This window comes from Pyrus communis, chromosome 12, assembly GCF_963583255.1.
Source record: "Pyrus communis chromosome 12, drPyrComm1.1, whole genome shotgun sequence".
Lineage (NCBI taxonomy): Eukaryota > Viridiplantae > Streptophyta > Magnoliopsida > Rosales > Rosaceae > Pyrus > Pyrus communis.
In genome coordinates this window covers 20,572,415-20,590,523 of record NC_084814.1, presented here as the reverse complement: position 1 = coordinate 20,590,523, position 18,109 = coordinate 20,572,415, and the positions used below count along the sequence as shown (strand labels likewise).

The 18,109-nt window shown below is 39.0% G+C and overlaps 4 protein-coding genes across 4 annotated transcripts; 1 reads left to right on the top strand and 3 right to left on the bottom strand.

Moving 5' to 3' along the window:
• Positions 1–1,068: 1,068 nt before the first annotated feature.
• LOC137709754 (O-fucosyltransferase 37-like) lies at positions 1,069–3,506 on the bottom strand. Its single transcript, XM_068448731.1, has 6 exons — positions 2,845–3,506; positions 2,444–2,612; positions 2,223–2,312; positions 1,849–2,132; positions 1,520–1,778; positions 1,069–1,407 (listed from the first exon to the last, which is right to left on the bottom strand). The coding sequence occupies exons 1-6, from the start codon at positions 3,504–3,506 to the stop codon at positions 1,177–1,179; spliced, it is 1,695 nt and encodes a 564-aa protein (XP_068304832.1). The 3' UTR covers positions 1,069–1,176.
• Positions 3,507–5,353: 1,847 nt separating this feature from the next.
• On the top strand, positions 5,354–9,188 carry LOC137710625 (probable aspartyl aminopeptidase). The gene is made up of 11 exons (XM_068449699.1): positions 5,354–5,543; positions 5,695–5,830; positions 6,012–6,090; positions 6,216–6,418; positions 6,539–6,608; positions 6,737–6,859; positions 7,099–7,254; positions 7,915–8,088; positions 8,215–8,289; positions 8,367–8,507; positions 8,605–9,188. The coding sequence occupies exons 1-11, from the start codon at positions 5,462–5,464 to the stop codon at positions 8,824–8,826; spliced, it is 1,461 nt and encodes a 486-aa protein (XP_068305800.1). The 5' UTR covers positions 5,354–5,461; the 3' UTR covers positions 8,827–9,188.
• Positions 9,189–9,925: 737 nt separating this feature from the next.
• LOC137710906 (adenylate kinase 4) lies at positions 9,926–12,897 on the bottom strand. The gene is made up of 6 exons (XM_068450064.1): positions 12,650–12,897; positions 11,723–11,868; positions 11,494–11,613; positions 11,218–11,385; positions 10,859–10,948; positions 9,926–10,369 (listed from the first exon to the last, which is right to left on the bottom strand). The coding sequence occupies exons 1-6, from the start codon at positions 12,768–12,770 to the stop codon at positions 10,268–10,270; spliced, it is 747 nt and encodes a 248-aa protein (XP_068306165.1). The 5' UTR covers positions 12,771–12,897; the 3' UTR covers positions 9,926–10,267.
• A 956-nt stretch (positions 12,898–13,853) lies between these two features.
• LOC137710526 (nucleolar protein 56-like) lies at positions 13,854–17,372 on the bottom strand. The gene is made up of 8 exons (XM_068449571.1): positions 17,023–17,372; positions 16,212–16,426; positions 15,915–16,072; positions 15,556–15,743; positions 15,212–15,464; positions 14,934–15,082; positions 14,694–14,828; positions 13,854–14,504 (listed from the first exon to the last, which is right to left on the bottom strand). The coding sequence occupies exons 1-8, from the start codon at positions 17,225–17,227 to the stop codon at positions 14,161–14,163; spliced, it is 1,647 nt and encodes a 548-aa protein (XP_068305672.1). The 5' UTR covers positions 17,228–17,372; the 3' UTR covers positions 13,854–14,160.
• Positions 17,373–18,109: the final 737 nt, after the last annotated feature.

Genomic DNA, 18,109 nt, shown 5'->3' with positions numbered 1-18,109 from the left:
ACCCGGTTAAGACGGTCCAAGCCAGTCCCTCCTAAGAAGGTGAAACAAACTCACCCTTAAACCGTTGGATTTGGATTGAGTCTACAGTTAGCACAAATCAACCATATTGGTAAAAAAATACCCTTGCTTTTCAGTAGGTGGTAGGGTAATGCTATGTCAAAAATACCTTTGCTTCTCTTTCTGGAATCTAATCCTCTCTCAGATCATCTCAAACCGAAATTGTAAAATATAGCCCTAGAAAAGTTTATTCACAGAAGCCACACAATATGTTGTTCAGTTAACCTTTGTTGAGAATCAAAACTAAATCATTTCACTTACAAGTGAAGAGAAATACAACTAAACTGCACTAGACCGTAGTACCAACTACTAAGTTTTTTGCAAAAAAATATTTTTAAATGAAGAGTGTCAGGCCATACTCATCTATCATCAACTAAAGGGGCTAAACATAGCCCCCTAAATAATTTGTTAGTTTTAAGTTTATACTTTAATTTAGTTAAACTGTCATTTGATCTTTTCAAATCTAGTTGTTAAATTTGAAATCAATTATTATAATTGAGGAGTTGACCCCCAAAAAATGAGCTAACAGGGGGCTAAATTTTGCCAGCCTGATGCCCCTTTGGCCAAATAATAGCATGATAGGCTCCATAGAATTATAACCTAGTCATCGATTTGAGATGAGTTTTTGGACAAATCAGGCCATTTTTTTATTTTTGGACCTTTGGCCTTCCTTATTGGAGATGAGGCTCATGAACACTTTCAGCCAATTTTTACAATACTAGATTGTGCTTGTGCTTTGTCCATGCCTACAATAACGATTAACGGATATTTAGCAACATTGGTAACCAGTATTTGAACTCTTCTGTTCTGGCCAATTTTTACACTCGCGGTCACATGTTTAATTTCCCGTCCCCGACAGAAGAGGTCAAATACTGAGTTACCAGCTAAAAATCTGCAGCCGTAACGGTTCATACTAGAAATTCATGCTAGAAAGAGCTCAGTTTACCAATTTTCCGTCGAAAATCTGCAGCCGTATAGGTTCTTTTAACTCTATTTCGTATGCCTGTAAATTCTTGTTTGAATGCGCGGTGAAATAGTAGCGCTGTAATGAAGAGAAAAACTCATTGCAGCAAAAAAAAAAAAAAAAAAAAAAATACACAAAATGTTTCTGAAGTGGCACTAGAAAATGCCTGTACTATGCTTACACATGCACTCAGGCACAGGATATGCAATCACATCTCGGTTTCTTCTGTAACCCCTTGGTTCAGGCTGCCCCTGAGACTTTCTATGTAACTCTCTCATGATACTTCCGAACTCTGCATCACCGATGGAGTTGTCTTCAAACAGAGGCAGCATTGCTCGCTTGTTTGGCTTTATAAACTTTCTGTGTTCAACGTAGGCACGGTGACCCTGTCATGTCAAAAATACAAAGCAAAGATGGGGAACATTTGATCAAATGTACTGATTAAAGGTTAATTTCAACAGAATTATCAGGATGAAAAAATGTTTTTCGGGTTCTTACCTGCATTGCTCGGCCCATGTTTCCACCGTGTGATGGCACAAAGACATCACTGCTCAGGGACACAATGTAGTCAATGGCAGCCAGAGCTGAAGCCTTGTTCACGTATGGAGAGAGTTCTCCATCCTGTGCCAACATCTCTTTTGTAAACAAATTCGGGAACTCTTCCACAAGTGGCTGCAGAGCCCTGTTGCCCCCAAATGCCTCGCCTCCTGCGCTGTATATCCGTGCAGCTCTTGGTGCGCCTAGAGCTTTCAAAAACCTGCATTAAACATCCAACTTCAATCATGGTCCAAACAAACTATGAACTGCATTTCTACTCCTATATATACCTTGCTATTTCTAAAGCATTTAGGGGGCAAAGTCCAGCTAGTTTCCGCTGGGTGTAGCTCATGTTCAATCGTCCAGTGAGGTATTCGGGTTGAGATTCCCGAACCTTGGTGATCACGTCATCATATTCATGGCCTAAACCAGTGAGACATCCAGTTCTGACCCACACATCCTTCTCTAGCCGGAGATGGAGTGCAATATAAGGACCCTCAATCCACATTCTCTTTGTCAGTCGATTTCCAAGTTCTCGAATTGGTGCTGCAAATCTTAATGAATGAAAAGCTACCTGACATATAAACACACAATGGGTACAATGAAAACATGAACATACATTGTGTAGAAATATTTGATGGCGGTGATTAATTTCGTAATGTACCTTACACCGAAGCTTCTGCAGGTCCGGGGGAAGATTCTTGGAGAGCTTAGAATCCAACCCTTTTAACACAAGAAGGCCTTCTCTCTTCAGCTGCATTAACATCCATAACAAAATTTGAGGAAAATTATTTTCTTTCTTAGTTCAATTCGTTTCTCAACCAGAAAACTGGAACACGACGTTGCATACTTGCAAACTAAAATTATGCGACAAGGATTCCTTACTTGATTATAGAATCTGCTAAGGATCCACTGCGGAGTAACGTCATGTGGAATCTTGCTTTCGATATTCTGCCTTGACATCAAATGTGTGGAGGGAAGAGACGATACTATTCGTACATCAGCTTGTAAAGTCCTTTTGAAATGTGCCACATCGAAAATGTCCGAGAACTCACTGCAATTTCAACAAAACAAACCGATCGGTACGAAGCATTGATGCCAAAGCCGTTTACTTCATGCTTCTTTGATGCAAAAACAAAGACTTTCTTGCAAACACGAAAAATCGAACAAAACCAATGTTCTATTTCGGTACCAAAATCTAAAAATTCATGTTTTTACTTCATCAAACTTATTAAAAAGGGCCGAAAACAACACCAAAACATGATCAAAAAACACAAATGGTAAACCTTTCGTCTCCCCAAATCAGATTGATCTGCAATACTGGAACAACCAATGCAGCTTTAAGAATTCTTGCAATGACGACAGCATCAACAATCTGATTCCTCTGCTGGTTCAACCCTCCTGACGCCACCACTACCAAGAACCTCCTCTTCTCCTCCGAAATCCTGGGAGAGAGTCTCCGATACCCGAGGCTGAAATCCAAGCAAGGACGGTAATTTTCGCCATTGGGCTGCTGCCAGAACTCCCTCTCCGCCTCCGAAAGGTTCCCGAAAACCCCGTGAGCCGGCAGCGGCACCATTGCACTGGCCGACAGTCTAGGCCGATCATCATCTTCCTCTCCATTGGTGGCGGGAACCGGAGAAGTGGGAGAAGGAGTTGGAGAGGAGAAATGGGAACAGGGGAGGAGTGGAGGGAATGAGGGGAAGAGGGTAAGAAAGGAAATTCCCAAGAAAGTGATGAAAAATAGGAGGGAGAGGTAGAAGATTGGGAGGGCTAATGGGTGCTTGTTGCTGCTGCTGCTGAAGAGCTTCGGGTTTCGAAGGCGGTGAGTTTTCGGGGAGAAGAGGAGGGCGGTGAGCGGAGTGACTGGAAGTAGGTGGAACGATGGCGTCAGCGGCTGAGGGTTTGTGGTGAATGCGGAGGTCTTCAAGTTTCTTGCTTTCGCCATGGAAATTACAGAGTGGTGGTTTTGGGTTTTTATAGAGAGAGAGAGAGAGAGAGAGAGGTGGGGGGAGGGGGGAGGGAAGAGTGAGGAGTTTGAAAGATTGGAAGAGAAGAAATAAAAGAGAAGCTTGTGGTGCAAGGCTTCTGTTCTTGATTTTTCTGTACTGTCCGATTTGTCCTTTGTTTGTTGCAAATTAGATTATTAAAAAAGAAAACTAATGAAAATGATTTTTTAGTGTAAAAATGTGGTTTTTTGTTAAAGTGAACAATACCGTGTATTTTTCGTTAACTCCCTATTAAAAATAATCCCGGGTGAGGGTTTGCTAGTAAATGGGCAACACAGGTTATTCCGTTTGGTTTTCCCGGGAAAATAAAAAGCAGGTTTGCTCAAAAGTGCTAATTGTAATAGCAGTTTTGCTTAGATTTGGGTTGTTAGCAAAATAAAACTGTGAAATGGCTGGTAGTTAACCATACCTGCTGAGTGTGATTAACTACAAGTTATGTATTCGACTTTTGGAGAGATGTTAACATGAGATGATTTAAATGCATTTTAATTTTATGCTTTGATTGGCAAGTGAGAAAATAAAAAAGAAAAGGAGAAAGAAAAAGACAAAGATGGTTTTTATGGAATAGAATGAGTGACTAGAAAGACAACATATAAGTAAGGGTAGATTCACACGCCCATTTTTATTTTTCACATATTTCTTTTAATTTTTAACCGTTTAATCGAATGAATTAAAGAAGATCAATAACTAAAAATTAATAAAGGTGTACAGGAAGTAAAAATGGGTGGGTGAATAACATTATCTTATAGAAAATAGAACCAAAGGGCGACTCAATTTCAATCTAAAAAGTTTTTTATTTATTCGTACAAGTAATGTTGTGGTAGGGAATTCGACTACAAATTCTCGAATGTAAGAAAAAACGTTTTCAACCACTTGAGTTGCAAACTCTTTATTGCTTTAACAAAATCTTAGAGTAAAGAGTAGTGTACGGTCACAAAATCTCATGTAAGTCCTCTCTCTCTCTCTCTCTCTCTCTCTCTCTCTCTCTCTCTCTCTCTCTCTCTCTCTCTCTCTCTCTCTCTCTCTCTCTCTCTCTCTCTCTCTCTCTCTCTCTATATATATATATATATATATGAACAAAGCTTGGCTGCTGAACAATTAGCAGCATTTCATGCTAAAAGCCAATGTGGATGCTCTGTCCAGTTTTTTTTTTTTTTCTTCTTTTAAAGTGATTCAGTTTGAAAAGCCAATTGGATATGCGTCAAACCAAAGAGCAGCCACATTAACTTTTTAGCAAAAAGCTAATGCTAATTGTTTAGCAGCCAAGCTTTATTCTCTATGTATTACGAAATACTTATGTTGCTTTATATCACATGTCACTCATTTCCGTTGTCCTTGACACCCTAAGTTTCCTTCTTTCTAATTTAAGATGTGTCGTTGGCAATTTGGCATAGTTTCATAGTTAAATTGGTCCAAGTATTACACAAGAACTTATGCCAAAAATAAGTTGCAAACTACTGACAGTTGCCTAACACGTGTTGTTGACAATCACTCACGCGTGTAAATAATTATTTGTCGGCGATCATTACTCAAATGCTCATAACTCTTCCAAAATTACAAACTATTGCCACTCGTTCGCATGCATCAATGGTTGTCAGAGAAAAAAAAGTCTCACAACTTATTAACGTTTAACAGTCACTTTCACGCGCTTGAGCAACTATGGCAAGGCTCACAACACAACTTCGGGTGGGTCAGTTTGGGTACGGGCACGTACGGCCCAAAACGGATTCTAGCTGCCGGGATCGAGCTAGATTAAATTCGCACGCAAAGTCAAAGAGGCCCACTGAATTACAAAGTCCCAAAAGCTCAAAGGAAATACCGAAGAAAAGGAACAACTTTATCGCGAGGACACACAGAGCGGGTCACTGAGTCAGCTCAGCCCAGCACAGGGGAGATGGCAAAGCAAGAACCGGACTCCGTCGTCTCTGATCTCATCGGCTTCCTAAACGCCGCCCCCACCGCCTTCCACGCCGTCGGTAAAAACCCAGATCCCCTTTTTATTAAATTTCAATCCAGAGTTCGTTCTTTTGTTACTTTGTTGAATTTGAATTTTGAAATGTGGGTTTTTGTTTTTTTTTTTTCTTTCTATTTTCTGAGCTTTGTTATCTGCTTCGATTTCTCCTGCAGACGAGGCGAAGAAGCGGCTGCGAAGCGCGGGCTACGAACAAGTTTCGGAGAGGGAGGATTGGAAATTGGAGGCTGGTAAAAAGTATTTCTTCACCAGGAATTACTCCACCATTGTTGCTTTCGCAATCGGTAAAAAGTACGATTAGTTTCTCCATTGTTTTGTATTTTGGACGAGTTTACTTGCTTGTTTTTATCGGTATAATCTCCGTTTAATGTCAAAAAATTCGTAGGGAAAGTGATGGAGTTAAAAGTTTTAATCTTTACGGGGTTTAGTTTTTCGGAAAGCTAAAGTTTGTATGCGGTGTGTTTTTGTGTAGGTATGTTGCTGGAAACGGATTTCATATAGTTGGTGCTCATACAGATAGTCCTTGTCTCAAATTGAAACCGGTTTCCAAGGTATTCTCTTGATTTGTTTGAATTTGAATTGATTGTTACAAAAACGAGATGATATGATAATATTTAACAAATGGATACGGAGTGGAAAAATTTGAACGGTTTGGGAATATGGGCGGGTTGTGCAGGTAGCTAAAGGCGGGTACTTGGAAGTGGGTGTCCAAACATATGGCGGTGGCTTGTGGCATACATGGTTCGACCGTGACTTGACAATTGCTGGAAGGGTGATAGTAAGAGAAGAAAAGGATGGCTCTGTTTCGTATTTGCATAAACTTGTTAGAATTGAGGAGCCCATAATGCGGATCCCTACTTTGGCAATTCACTTAGACAGGTAATCACGCTACGATTTATGACTGGTACTGAAATATGCATTGACAATTCTATTTCCTTGGCTTGATTAGTTCTGCTTTCTCATATTCGTTAAATGTATATTTTCATTGTCTTTTGGCAGGGATGTTAGAGATGCATTCAAGGTGAATGCGCAGACGCATCTTCTTCCCGTCTTGGCAACGGCAGTCAAGGTAGTCTTGGAATTACATACATCTTATACACTGTTATACCCATGCCCATTACATCATAGATTAGCATAAATTTTTCTTCCTTTCTATTCATTGTTTCTTTCTTTTACCCAAACAAACTAATTTTGTAGGCAGAGCTCAATAAAGTGGTTGCTGAAGATGGTGAGGCTGATAACGATATTCTGACTTCTGGAGAGAAATCTAATGAGAAAACAACCTCAAATGCCTTGAAGCATCATTCACTTCTACTACAGGTTAATAATTCTGAAATCTAGGCTTTCTTTTTGACATTGGAGGATCAATTGAATTTTTGGTTGATTTCAAATAAATTTAGGCTTTCTTTTTGAAATTGGAGGATCGATTGAATTTTTGGTTGATTTCAAATTACATGAACAAATTAACAGGATAATGAAGCAACTATACTCTTTAGATGGTTTCAACTCTGGGTATCCTCTTATGGTAATTATATTAATTTTCTCTTCCTTTCTTCCAGCTACTTGCAGATCAGCTTGGATGTGAACCGGAGCATATCTCTGATTTTGAATTGCAAGCGTGTGATACTCAACCAAGCATAATAGCTGGTGCAGCAAAAGAATTTGTTTTCTCAGGAAGGCTTGATAATCTTTGCATGTCGTTTTGTTCTCTAAAGGTAAGAGTTTTTTTGTTTGTTTGTTTTTGTTTTGGGTTTTTCCCTCTTTCACGGTTTTAATTGTAGGCTCATCGCTGTGTTCCCTACTGTATATTACCAATAATACTTTGAGATGGTATATTCTCCTCATTGGTGCAGTTTGTGGAGGAGGAGATTGTTAATCATGTTTTTGTCCATTGTTCTTACTTGATACAGCTGTGGTGGAATTGTTCAAGGAAGTTAGATCTAGTTGGGTTATTCCAAAGGGATGTTTTGAGCTTCTAAGCACCAAGTTGGAGGCTTTAGGAAAGGGGAATAAAGCTAAAGCTTTGTGGGGCTGTTTGGTGTTGGCAGTTTTTTAGAACATTTGGTTGGAGCGTAATGGAAGAATTTTTGAGGATTATAAGGGAATGGAAGTAGAGAAATTATAGGGTAGAGTTAGATACTGGGCATTAATTTCGAATGAGTTGAGGGATTATTCTCTTTCTTATAAAGTGATGGATGTGTTAGCAGCCGTAAATTGAATTTGGTTCAGCTTAGTTACTAGTAAAGTAGTCCCGCTTGAAAGGTCTTAGCTAGTTTTCTAGTTGGTGGATTTCTTATCCACTTGTTGTGGTTCTAAATTGTGGTTTCAACTTGGAGCAGCTGTTTCTTATTTCTTGCTTAATTGTTTACTCCCAGGCATTGGTAGACGCAACATCTTCTGACAGCAACCTTGAAGATGAGTCCGGCGTTAGAATGGTGGCTTTGTTTGATCATGAGGAGGTTGGATCTGATTCCGCCCAAGGGGCTGGTTCTCCAGCCATGTTAAATACTCTTTCACGAATTACACACTCCTTCACCACAGATTCTAAGGTAGTGAATCTTCGATGTCCTTTTACTTGTACGGTCATCCTGTTAACAAACACATCAGTAACTCTGTTTTCATCTGGAAAGGCTTCTTGTTATACACTGCATTGATTTTTTTCCCCTTTTTTCCAGCTGCTCGAGAAAGCTATTCAGAGGAGCTTTCTTGTATCTGCTGACATGGCACATGCCTTGCATCCTAATTATATGGTATGTTTGTTTGATACGTAATAATTTTTCGCATGCTGTTAATTTTGCACCATACTTACAGACGGATCTTTTTTCAGGACAAACATGAACAGAATCACCAGCCCAAGTTGCATGGCGGACTTGTGATCAAACACAATGCAAATCAACGCTATGCAACCAATGCTGTCACTGCATTAATATTCAGGGAGATAGCAAGGAATCATAGCCTTCCTGTCCAGGTCAGCCCCTCCCTACTTTGGTATTCTAGTTGTGAAAACTAAATAACTAAAATCTAGCACTCTGTTAACGTCAAACTTTGGCAAGAGATAATTGCAGGACTTTGTGGTTCGTAATGACATGGCATGCGGTTCAACCATCGGTCCCATTCTTGCAAGTGGAGTGGGAATACGAACAGTTGATGTAGGTGCGCCGCAGTTGTCAATGCACAGCATACGAGAAATGTGTGCTGTTGATGATGTGAAGTATTCCTACGAGCATTTCAAAGCCTTTTTCCAGGAGTTCACTCGTCTGGATGCAAAGATTAAAGTGGATGCGTAGGTCTACAGTCCTGCATTCTCATCTTCTTCAGAAGCTCATATGAGAGGAGTTTGCTAGTTGCTTTCGGAAGTTCGTGCGAAAAGGAGTCTGCTAGTTGCTCTTGTGACGTCTTTGCTCTAAAGATGGATGCAAACGTAGTAATTGAACAAGCACCACCAGGGATTCTTCGCGTTTTGGATTCTGGAGGAGCCCCAATTTCTTTAGTTTTGTGTTCCTGCATTCCTGTTTCATTTTATTTAGCAATTTCCTCAAAATTGATGCTGTTGCGTCGTTCAGTTAATTGTTCGGGTACTTTATAGCGGGTATGTACCAAATCCAAAACATGACATGATGTTATGTATTTTAACTTTTTCACGTTTCAATTATACTACCGCTACAGTAGCGGTCCCAGTGCAAGAAACCCCCTCTCCCGTCAAGGGGTGGATTTTTTTTTTTGCCAAAATACCATGCCAACCAAATTGCTATACCGATTTTGTGCCGACCAGTAATGATACGCTATTGTACCAAACCAAAATTTTATGGTATGGTATTGGTATTCGATACCATTACCACGGTATTATCATACCGTACCAAAATATAATGGATAATTATATAATATATTTATAATATATGATATGTCTATATATTACTTTATCATCCTTAGCTTGCTTTTGAAGTAGTGTTTGGCCTCTGAAATTTGGTAGACTGTTCTGAGATTTGATCACACTTCAATAAAATCTAGGCCATTGATTTGATTTTACAAAACTCATAATTTATGTTTTAAGAAATAACATACAGTATATTTTTATTTTTTGAAGTTTAGATCCACTTTAAATTTTGTTTTTGGTGTTTTAAGAAGTAACATACAGTACGTTTTAATGAGTCCCATCATGCCAGAAAGGACTCAGAAACAAATCCTTGTTTCATGTGGGCAACATATGGGAGCGGTAAACAACTTTCATAGCTTTAATACACCATCACGCGGTGTCCTGTGCCCATGAAATCAGAACATGTGAACAAAGACTTACATGCCGTGCGACACTACTGTAGTGGTGTATCCGTACCATGTAAGTCCTCACTTAAATGAGCGTCAAACTTCCAACTAGTTTATGCACAACTATTTCAGCAGCAATCTTTGCAATACAAGTAACGAGAGAAAAACATAACATCGCACTACAACTATATTGTTCAGTAGAACTCCAAGAAAGAAATGAACAAAATTAAACCGACTAAAATCCATAATTCTTATTTCACAAGTTACTCCTCTCATTAAACTCTCCAGAGTTAAGACAGCAGCCGGTACTATCAGTTTGAAATTCAACAGAACATGGGCAGAATCGGCAGACAACGTGCGGACAATCGCAGATTCAATCATATATCAGAAAGCAAATGGACATAAAAAAAAAAAAAGAGCTAGGACCTCTGGATAATATATCCAAGCTAAAGGCAAAGGGACCCTGTTCTACGAAGAGAGCACTTTATGAACCTCAGAAGTGACCTCTTGGGGAGGCTTCTCCGCTTTAAGATTGGCAACAATGCCTTTCTGGGAGTAATAACCAATAACCTGCGTATGCAAATAATGAGCCTCGTTACAGACAATAATGACGAGAAATGAAAGCATATGAAACATGAATTGGTGAAATAAACAAGCAGGTTGAAAAGTTATCCAACTAAAAAAAAAAAAAAAAAGAAGAGACGGGGACCGGAGCAAATAATATAACAATTCGCAAAAGGATATCAGCCCAGAAACAATGGCTAACATCTCTCTGCACAACCCTGAGACATTTCAAGCACATACTGCCTTGGGTTTTTAGAATATCACAGACAACTAGCTACGGTTCTATAAGAAAGTATACAAGTAAAAACAGATACTTTAAAAAGAAAAAACAAACATAATCATCAGCTCCCTAAATGAGGAACCTGATTATGAATACAGCAAAAACACATTTGCACGAGAAAACTAGTTAATAAATATTCACAATTCTAGAACCAAGGGATACTTCACTAATTATTTTCTCATCCAAATTTTCAAAGAAAATGTAAGAAGCCATACCGGTGCAGTTTGCTTGTGAAATGCTTCCAGCCTCGATCTGAGCACAGCTGCAGTATCATCCTTACGCTGAATCAGAGGTTCTCCAGTTACCTGAACAAAACAAGAAGAAAGGGAAGCATATGCTATTCAGCACAAATTCGCCAACGAGTATAATTGAAGCTCATGCTGAGTATACAAACAAGCAGATTGACATAACACCATAGGCTTAGCTACTAAAATTAAAATTCCTTGTATGTTACATCCGACGTTAAAATGCCGTTTTTTCTTCTCACAGCAAATATTCTTGCCTCTCTTTCAAGATTCTTAGATGCACAAACAATGTTTTTCTAAGACCAAAAAGAAAGATGCTGCCCCCTTACATCATCAACGCCAGGAGTCTTGGGTGGTGCAAATTTTGTGTGGTAGGATCTACCACTGGATGGGTGTATCCAGCGACCAGTAATCCTCTCTTCCAAGATTGCATCATCTACTGCAAAGTTGAGCACCTTATCAATTTTAGCACCCTGCTTTTTCAGCATCTCATCCAGCTGCATCAAAAAAAAATATAATACTTTTAGAGCATGAGACAACACAAACACAACAATTTTGAAAATATATCGGTTGCAACGTATAATCAGATTCCACAGTACGCAGACCTTCTGTGCTTGGACCACAGTCCTTGGAAATCCATCAAGAATGAAACCTTTCTGACATGAAGGCTTCTTCATTGCTTCATCTATGATGCCAACAACCAAGTCATCCGAAACAAGCTCTCCCTGAAATATAGTTACATTATACCATATCAGAAATTTATTGGGTGATACAAGAACACAGTTCAAAGAAAAAAATCTTATGGCAAACCAACATACAAGGAGAAGTTTCTACCTTGTCCATAGCCTCTTTAGCCTTAACCCCAAGAGGAGTCTTAGCAGCAACAGCGGCTCTCAACATATCACCAGTAGCCAAGTGGCATAAGCAATACTCATCCTTAATTATGGGTGATTGGGTACCTTTCCCTGATCCGGGTGGGCCTGCACCATACAAATTTTAAGATAACACAGACAAAAACATCCAAGAAAAGAAAGAAAGAAGAACTCCTTCCATGGAAATCTAGCTAGCAAACTGCGAGAAGAACATTCTTTAAGCCTCAACCAAATTGGCTCTTCATGCATCATAACCAAAAAAAGCAACAACATATCCAAAACTCATAGCTTTTCCCTATCTTCCTTCTTGAGGAGGCGAAGGTGGGGATAAAATCTCAATTTAGAACATACATATTGACAGACACACACAGGGATACCTACATGAGTATGCAATGTATTAACAGGTGGCATGCCGGCATGCCAGAATTCGTCAACGTGACATCCTTTGGGAACGAATGTCTCAGCATTTGGCTGCATAATAGAGAATACAATAGCCAGAGAGGGAGAAAGAGAGATGAATAAATAATTGAGCACCCTATCCGTTTGCATCTTAAGAAAAAAACAACACCACAAAACAATCCGAATCAAACTCTCAAGCATCCCGAAACTCCATTGGTTAGTAAAGGGAATTAGCTGAAAGACATAATTAAACTAAGTCAAGCAAATTTCAGCAACATTATCTTCTACCGTAGTTATTTTCTATCTGTTTCAACTTTTGATTAGATTTTCCTACATTTTCTCACTAACCAATCAATCAGTCAGGAACGAAAAGCCAACTCGAAACCACATAAATTCTCGGATCTGGGTTGTTCTTAAAAATCAAAACTTGACACGAAATTGAGAACCAGATGAACAAAAATAAGAGCTTTAATGGAGAATAGGGAGTCACCGATGAGAATGACGCGCTTGTCGGGCTTGGTGGAGCACTTCATGCGGCGGAGGAGCTCGGTCATGAGATCGACGGAGGGCACATCTTCCAGGTTCGCTGCTGCCGCGGAGCTGCCCGCCATGGCTGACTGTTTCTCTCTCGTTTAAGGGTTAGGGTTTTCTCTCTCTAGAATAACGGTAAGAGTGGGCGAAGAGAGAGAGAGGGTTTTGTGTTGTGTGTTTAAGCCTTTGGTGGTGGTTGTACTTTGTTTAGACTTCGGATCCTCCAATGCTTCAAACTCAAGCGGCCGTTATACCTATCCAGGTCTGTTGAATTACCTTTTTACCCCTGTCCCTTGGATTTGCTTTGAAATCTTTTTTTTTTCTTTTTTTATTTATGATTTTGATAATGATGTAATTCTCAAAATGGGCATTTGGCTAACTACAAACAGAATGAGCCATCATAATATAATAATATTTTGCACACCATCATTGACAGTAATTTGGTGAATCATATTTATAAAAAGAGAAATATTAATAGACCGAACTAATAATAAAAGATTTTGAATTGACATTTGGCTAACTACACAATGAATCATCATAATATAATATTTTCAACACCATTATTCACCGTAATTCGTTACTCTTATGTATAAATACAGATAAATACTAATAGACTAAAATAATAAATTCTAAAGAAAAAAAAAGGCAGTGCACTAACTCTAAGGAGTCAAAGGACAAAAATCAAAGTCAAAGTATGATTTTCTTAATGAGCTTAGTAAAATATAGAGAAAAAGTCAAAAACTTTAATTATTTATTTTTCTTAATAATATATTTTTTACATCATGTGAATCTGGCCCATGCTTTATGATGCAATCCCCTTGAATTATTGGATAATTTGGGGGTATTAGAAAAAGAAAAAAGGCAAAGGTCAAAGGAAAAAAAAAAAGAATAAAAAACCGGGGAGAATTTGGACTTTAACACTTTCCTTTTTCAAAGAAATTGTTCCCGGAAAATTCAATGACAAGGAATTGCAATGGTGAAATAGCAACAGCAGTTGAGAAACACAGATCACACACATCCACCAAACAAAACCACGTGAAATCGATTCCACTAGTTGCTCGTCTAGCTGCGAACTTCCGGCAGATTTCCGGCCGCAGCTACGAGTCGAGCTTTCGAGCTTTGCTTCAGGCACAAAATGAATCACATGTTCAGCACAAAGCATATAACCATAAACACAAAGCTTTATAAATCATTGTCGAAAAGCTACATTGAACTTCAATTTCTATTGTCTGCAAAACTTGATCCTGACAGCCATAGAAACAGCAAAAAAACCGATGTTGATATTAAATTCAACTTGGGATAAAAGTGCAACTAGAAAGGTTACTACTACATAGAGAGTATTAGAACATGGTTTATACTGATAACGTAGAATCCTACTACGAAAACTGTAGACATCAAAACAACATAATGGCAGCAAGCCGGGATATATCCACATGCCCCTCGAGTGCCAATGACAACGTTGATTGTAATTTAGTCGCTGTCTTCACTTTTTGATTTCTTCTTCTTCTTCTTCTTGACATCACTGGCAGCCTGTATATCGTCTCCATTTTCATGTTTGCTCTTCTTCTTCTTCTTCTTCTTGGCTGTTCCATCCTCCTCGGAATGTTCATTATTCGCATCCTCCATGGGTTGATCCTCCTGATCCAATTTTCTCTTGTCCTTCTTCTTCTTCTTTTCAGACTTACCCTCGGGGGCATTTCCATTTGTAGTGGCAGCTGGTTCATCCACACCCATAGCATCACCATTATCTGCAGCTTTTGATTTCTTTTTCTTGCTTTTCTTCCCGGAAGCTTCCTCTGTTTCCATCTCTGTGTCTGTTACATACATGTAAACTATCAAAATTACACGGCAGAAAGCAAGTCTACCAACATTTTACGTCGAATCAAAGGTTAATCCTAATTCTCATATAACATAATTGACAGATTCGTGACCAGAAATACAATATATTCCTATGGTTGTATTGATGTCGTGTAAAAAACTCTAAGATTCTCTCAGTTACACACCTTTGCTTTGAGTGCTCTCAATTGCAGATTTCATGACATCAATGTTTTTGCGAGGTGCAACACCCTTGTCATAAAAGTCAAGTCGCTCCTCAACTTGCTCACGAAGCTTCTCCCCAAACACAGTACTGCTACTATCTGTATCAACGAAGGTTGCAACAATATTATTTATGCTGAAATAAACAGTACATAAGAAAAGAAAAGTTAGCCAGCCAATACTGTATGAGGAAGGCTGAAACTCACCTGCAAAGCAATCAATGCGAGAAGCAATAGAGCACTTGTTTGCAAGATAACGAGCCATTCGGCCCTTGTTCCGTGCGGATGCTCGACCAATAAAAGATGAATGGAATATCAGTCCATATTTGGGTGTGTTTCCCCTGGTTTTTAGTGCCCTGCGGAGAAGAACAAAAGAGTCAACCTAGGGATGTAAAATGAATCTAGAGAGCTTTTTGTTACTTGTTTCTTGTCATACAGAAACAACTTTCATGTAGCATCTTGAGGGAAAGGGAGAGTAAAAGCACCTGAAGAGAGCCTTTTCTGCGCCTAGGATCTGAAGGGTAGAAGAAGGGCATTTAGCCAAATTTGTAAGACTACCAGCATGAGAAATCAAACGCGCTCCAACTACTTCACCAATTAAAGAGGCCAAATTGGGTGCAATGTCGCTCATTTTAGAAACCAGATAGTCATAAAGCCTTTTCCTGTACTCAGCTAGGTCCATCACCTTCTGTGCAAATTGCTGAACGTTCATCAAGTCTAGTGGAGACAAATCTTGCCCTGTGAAGAAATTAAAACAAAAATAACAATAAGAACGATCAATGAATTGATAGAGAAACAGATGAATGAAAAGCATAAATTGAAATCCTACCCATGGATGCTTTGGCGGCTTCTATAATCTCCTTTGCTTTATCTTCATCTCCAACAAGGTCGGTTAAATCTGATAGATGGTCTTCAGAAAGTGTTGACTTGTCTTTAATATATTTTGACACTTTAGCATAGAGATAATTGTCATTGACGATCTTCACCAATTCAGGAAAATGCCAAGAGTACCATTCTCTGCAGAGAAGGAATGAACAAGCATCCACAAAAATATTATTTCTTCTTTAAATTATTCAAACTTTAAACCCATGCTTTGCCGACAAAAATTTGTAAAACGGTTCAAGGCAAAATCCTAATTCATATTACTGAACTGAGAATATGCCAGTGCATGAAAGCCAGTATCAATACCTGACTCTCATGGAGAAGGAATTGATATCCTTATCAAGGGTATCTAGAAGGAAGATTGCTTGAATCACCATATTGTCAACACGGTTGACATTGAACTTGACCTTGGCCCTGCTGTAACTGTGCCCTAGACCAAGCTGGGCTTTCTCTAAGTCCCCAGGCTAGGGTGAGCAAATAACGAAAAATCAAAATTGAAAGATACAAATTCTAAAGGCTATACATCTTAAGCCCACAGAAATATAACAAACTAGAGCATGTATGAATTTAATATAAACAAGATAGGATGTGAAGAATTCAAACCTTTAGACTCTTGAGGAGCGTAACAAAATGTAATCGCACGCCACGAATCAACTCAAGGACAAACTCATTACTTTGGCATGGAATTTTAGTCTCTTCGAATATGTGTGACCCGATCTTAGGTTCGGAAACTCCCAAACTGAACTTTGGCTTCTTACCTTCCTTGACTTGTGGGAGATTTTTTTCCAAAAATTTTCTTAGTTCATCAGTCATAACCCCTGAAACAAAACTACAACAAATAAGTAAAACCCTTTGCGTTGACAGAACCTCACCACACCAAATTAAAAGAATAAACTTCATTTAAACACACCAAGCATCCAAGAGAGGCAAACGTATACTTCAACTATCAACATTAGTAGATTATATAATCTATTAACCCACTTGAAATTCCACACATGCTTTACAAGACACACTAACAAGTTTTACGGAGCAGAAAGGAGAAGGGAACAAATTGAACTTCGGTACCTTAACACAACTAGCCAGCTCATATAGTTAAATACCTAAGCAATAGGATCAAAGCTCCAATATCCTATATTTTTGCAAGTTTCGCAAGTTTTTCATGTAAAACTGCGGAACCGGTTAATTTGACTCAAAATCTTCAACATTTCTTAATAATCGATAGCGGAAATGTAGATATTCGAATGCAGCAACAGTTAATCAAAATACCAATACATGCATAAATTATTTCCCTTCAATTTCCTATAAATCAAACAACAACAAAAATCACAAAAACATAAAAATGTTCAAACTTAAATAATCAAACAGAAACAAAAGCAATCAAAAACCCTAAAAGAAACAAGCTTTCATTCTCTACCTTCAGAGACTGAGTTGCATTGGTTAAGGGCATCGAGGGCCGACTCAAATGGGTCGAAAGCTGCGAGCTGGACCACCTTCCCGAACCGGTTGATGTCCGAAATGGAGCCCCGGACCGCCTCGGTGTTCTGCCCGATTTGGTCGATGCCATGAGCGAGGAACAGCGAGTAGCCTGAAGCTGATTCGTAGAGCAGGTAAAGCGCCATCGAGCACTCGAAACGGCGGCGTTTAGGGTTTCGACTTTGTCCGTGGAATCCTCACTTTCTCTCTCTAGAACTGTCAGAATCGGCGGTGGAGAGAGAGGAGAAGGAGAGCTGAAATTCGAGGGGGTTAGGGTTTAGGGTTTTTTCAGTGAGGAAGAAGTGGGCTTTGTTTATGTAGGTGGCGGCAAGTAGTTCGGTCCGTTGGATGTGTATACTGGGTTTAACGCTTGGTGAATCTAACGGTCATTAGGTGTGGGTCTCGAGTAGTTAGCTTGGACGTGTGTGTAGGGTGGTGAGGATGATTTGGGTATGTTTGGATAGCCGCATATTGCAGGACTACTTGGGAATTGGGGTTTCTTTAGACAAACTGAGGATATCTATGTTCCGGATTAATAATGTAATTGGAGACGAATTTCATACTCGTATTTTATACGTCATGTCTTGAGTTCGATCATTGGCATTGGTGAATCACAGATGGTGGCCAAGATGAGGTTGAAATGCATTTATGAGTCTTCTCAACTCCTAAAAAGATGGACTATAATGACGAAGTCACTGATTGATTCCATTTAAAAATAATAATAATAATAATAAAAAGATTACATACAAATGTTGGTACAAACCTACAAGGTGTTCATTTTGTCAGTAGAAGCTCGAGGTATAAGGGGTGAAAATACGTATCGTTCTCTTTTTTGTTTTGTTTTTGGTCTTAAATAATCAAGTAATTAACTATTACAAAATCAAGAGACCATTGAGATTCTTTTTAAATCGTCAAACTGAGAAAACCAAACGGCTCAGTAATACTTTGGTTTGAGTTTGGTTTTTTATTTAGTTTATTCTCTCATTTTAGTTCAAACAAACTAAACCGCACCGCACCGCTTACACTTT

What these genes read in the sequence shown, in the direction of transcription:
- LOC137709754 (XM_068448731.1), bottom strand. Translation starts at nt 3,506, where the DNA reads ATGGCGAAAGCAAGAAACTTGAAGACCTCCGCATTCACCACAAACCCT. An exon ending in TTAGCAGATTCTATAATCAA is followed by an intron (nt 2,313 to 2,443) that starts GTAAGGAATCCT and finishes ATGTTAATGCAG; the next exon opens with CTGAAGAGAGAAGGCCTTCT. An exon ending in TGCAGAAGCTTCGGTGTAAG is followed by an intron (nt 2,133 to 2,222) that starts GTACATTACGAA and finishes TTTATATGTCAG; the next exon opens with GTAGCTTTTCATTCATTAAG.
- LOC137710526 (XM_068449571.1), bottom strand. Translation starts at nt 17,227, where the DNA reads ATGGCGCTTTACCTGCTCTACGAATCAGCTTCAGGCTACTCGCTGTTC. An exon ending in TCCTTCTCCATGAGAGTCAG is followed by an intron (nt 15,744 to 15,914) that starts GTATTGATACTG and finishes CCTTCTCTGCAG; the next exon opens with AGAATGGTACTCTTGGCATT. An exon ending in AGCCGCCAAAGCATCCATGG is followed by an intron (nt 15,465 to 15,555) that starts GTAGGATTTCAA and finishes ATTTCTTCACAG; the next exon opens with GGCAAGATTTGTCTCCACTA.
- LOC137710625 (XM_068449699.1), top strand. Translation starts at nt 5,462, where the DNA reads ATGGCAAAGCAAGAACCGGACTCCGTCGTCTCTGATCTCATCGGCTTC. An exon ending in GCTTTCGCAATCGGTAAAAA is followed by an intron (nt 5,831 to 6,011) that starts GTACGATTAGTT and finishes GTTTTTGTGTAG; the next exon opens with GTATGTTGCTGGAAACGGAT. An exon ending in TCTTGGCAACGGCAGTCAAG is followed by an intron (nt 6,609 to 6,736) that starts GTAGTCTTGGAA and finishes CTAATTTTGTAG; the next exon opens with GCAGAGCTCAATAAAGTGGT.
- LOC137710906 (XM_068450064.1), bottom strand. Translation starts at nt 12,770, where the DNA reads ATGGCGGGCAGCTCCGCGGCAGCAGCGAACCTGGAAGATGTGCCCTCC. An exon ending in CTGTGGTCCAAGCACAGAAG is followed by an intron (nt 11,386 to 11,493) that starts GTCTGCGTACTG and finishes TTTTTGATGCAG; the next exon opens with CTGGATGAGATGCTGAAAAA. An exon ending in TTCACAAGCAAACTGCACCG is followed by an intron (nt 10,370 to 10,858) that starts GTATGGCTTCTT and finishes TTGCATACGCAG; the next exon opens with GTTATTGGTTATTACTCCCA.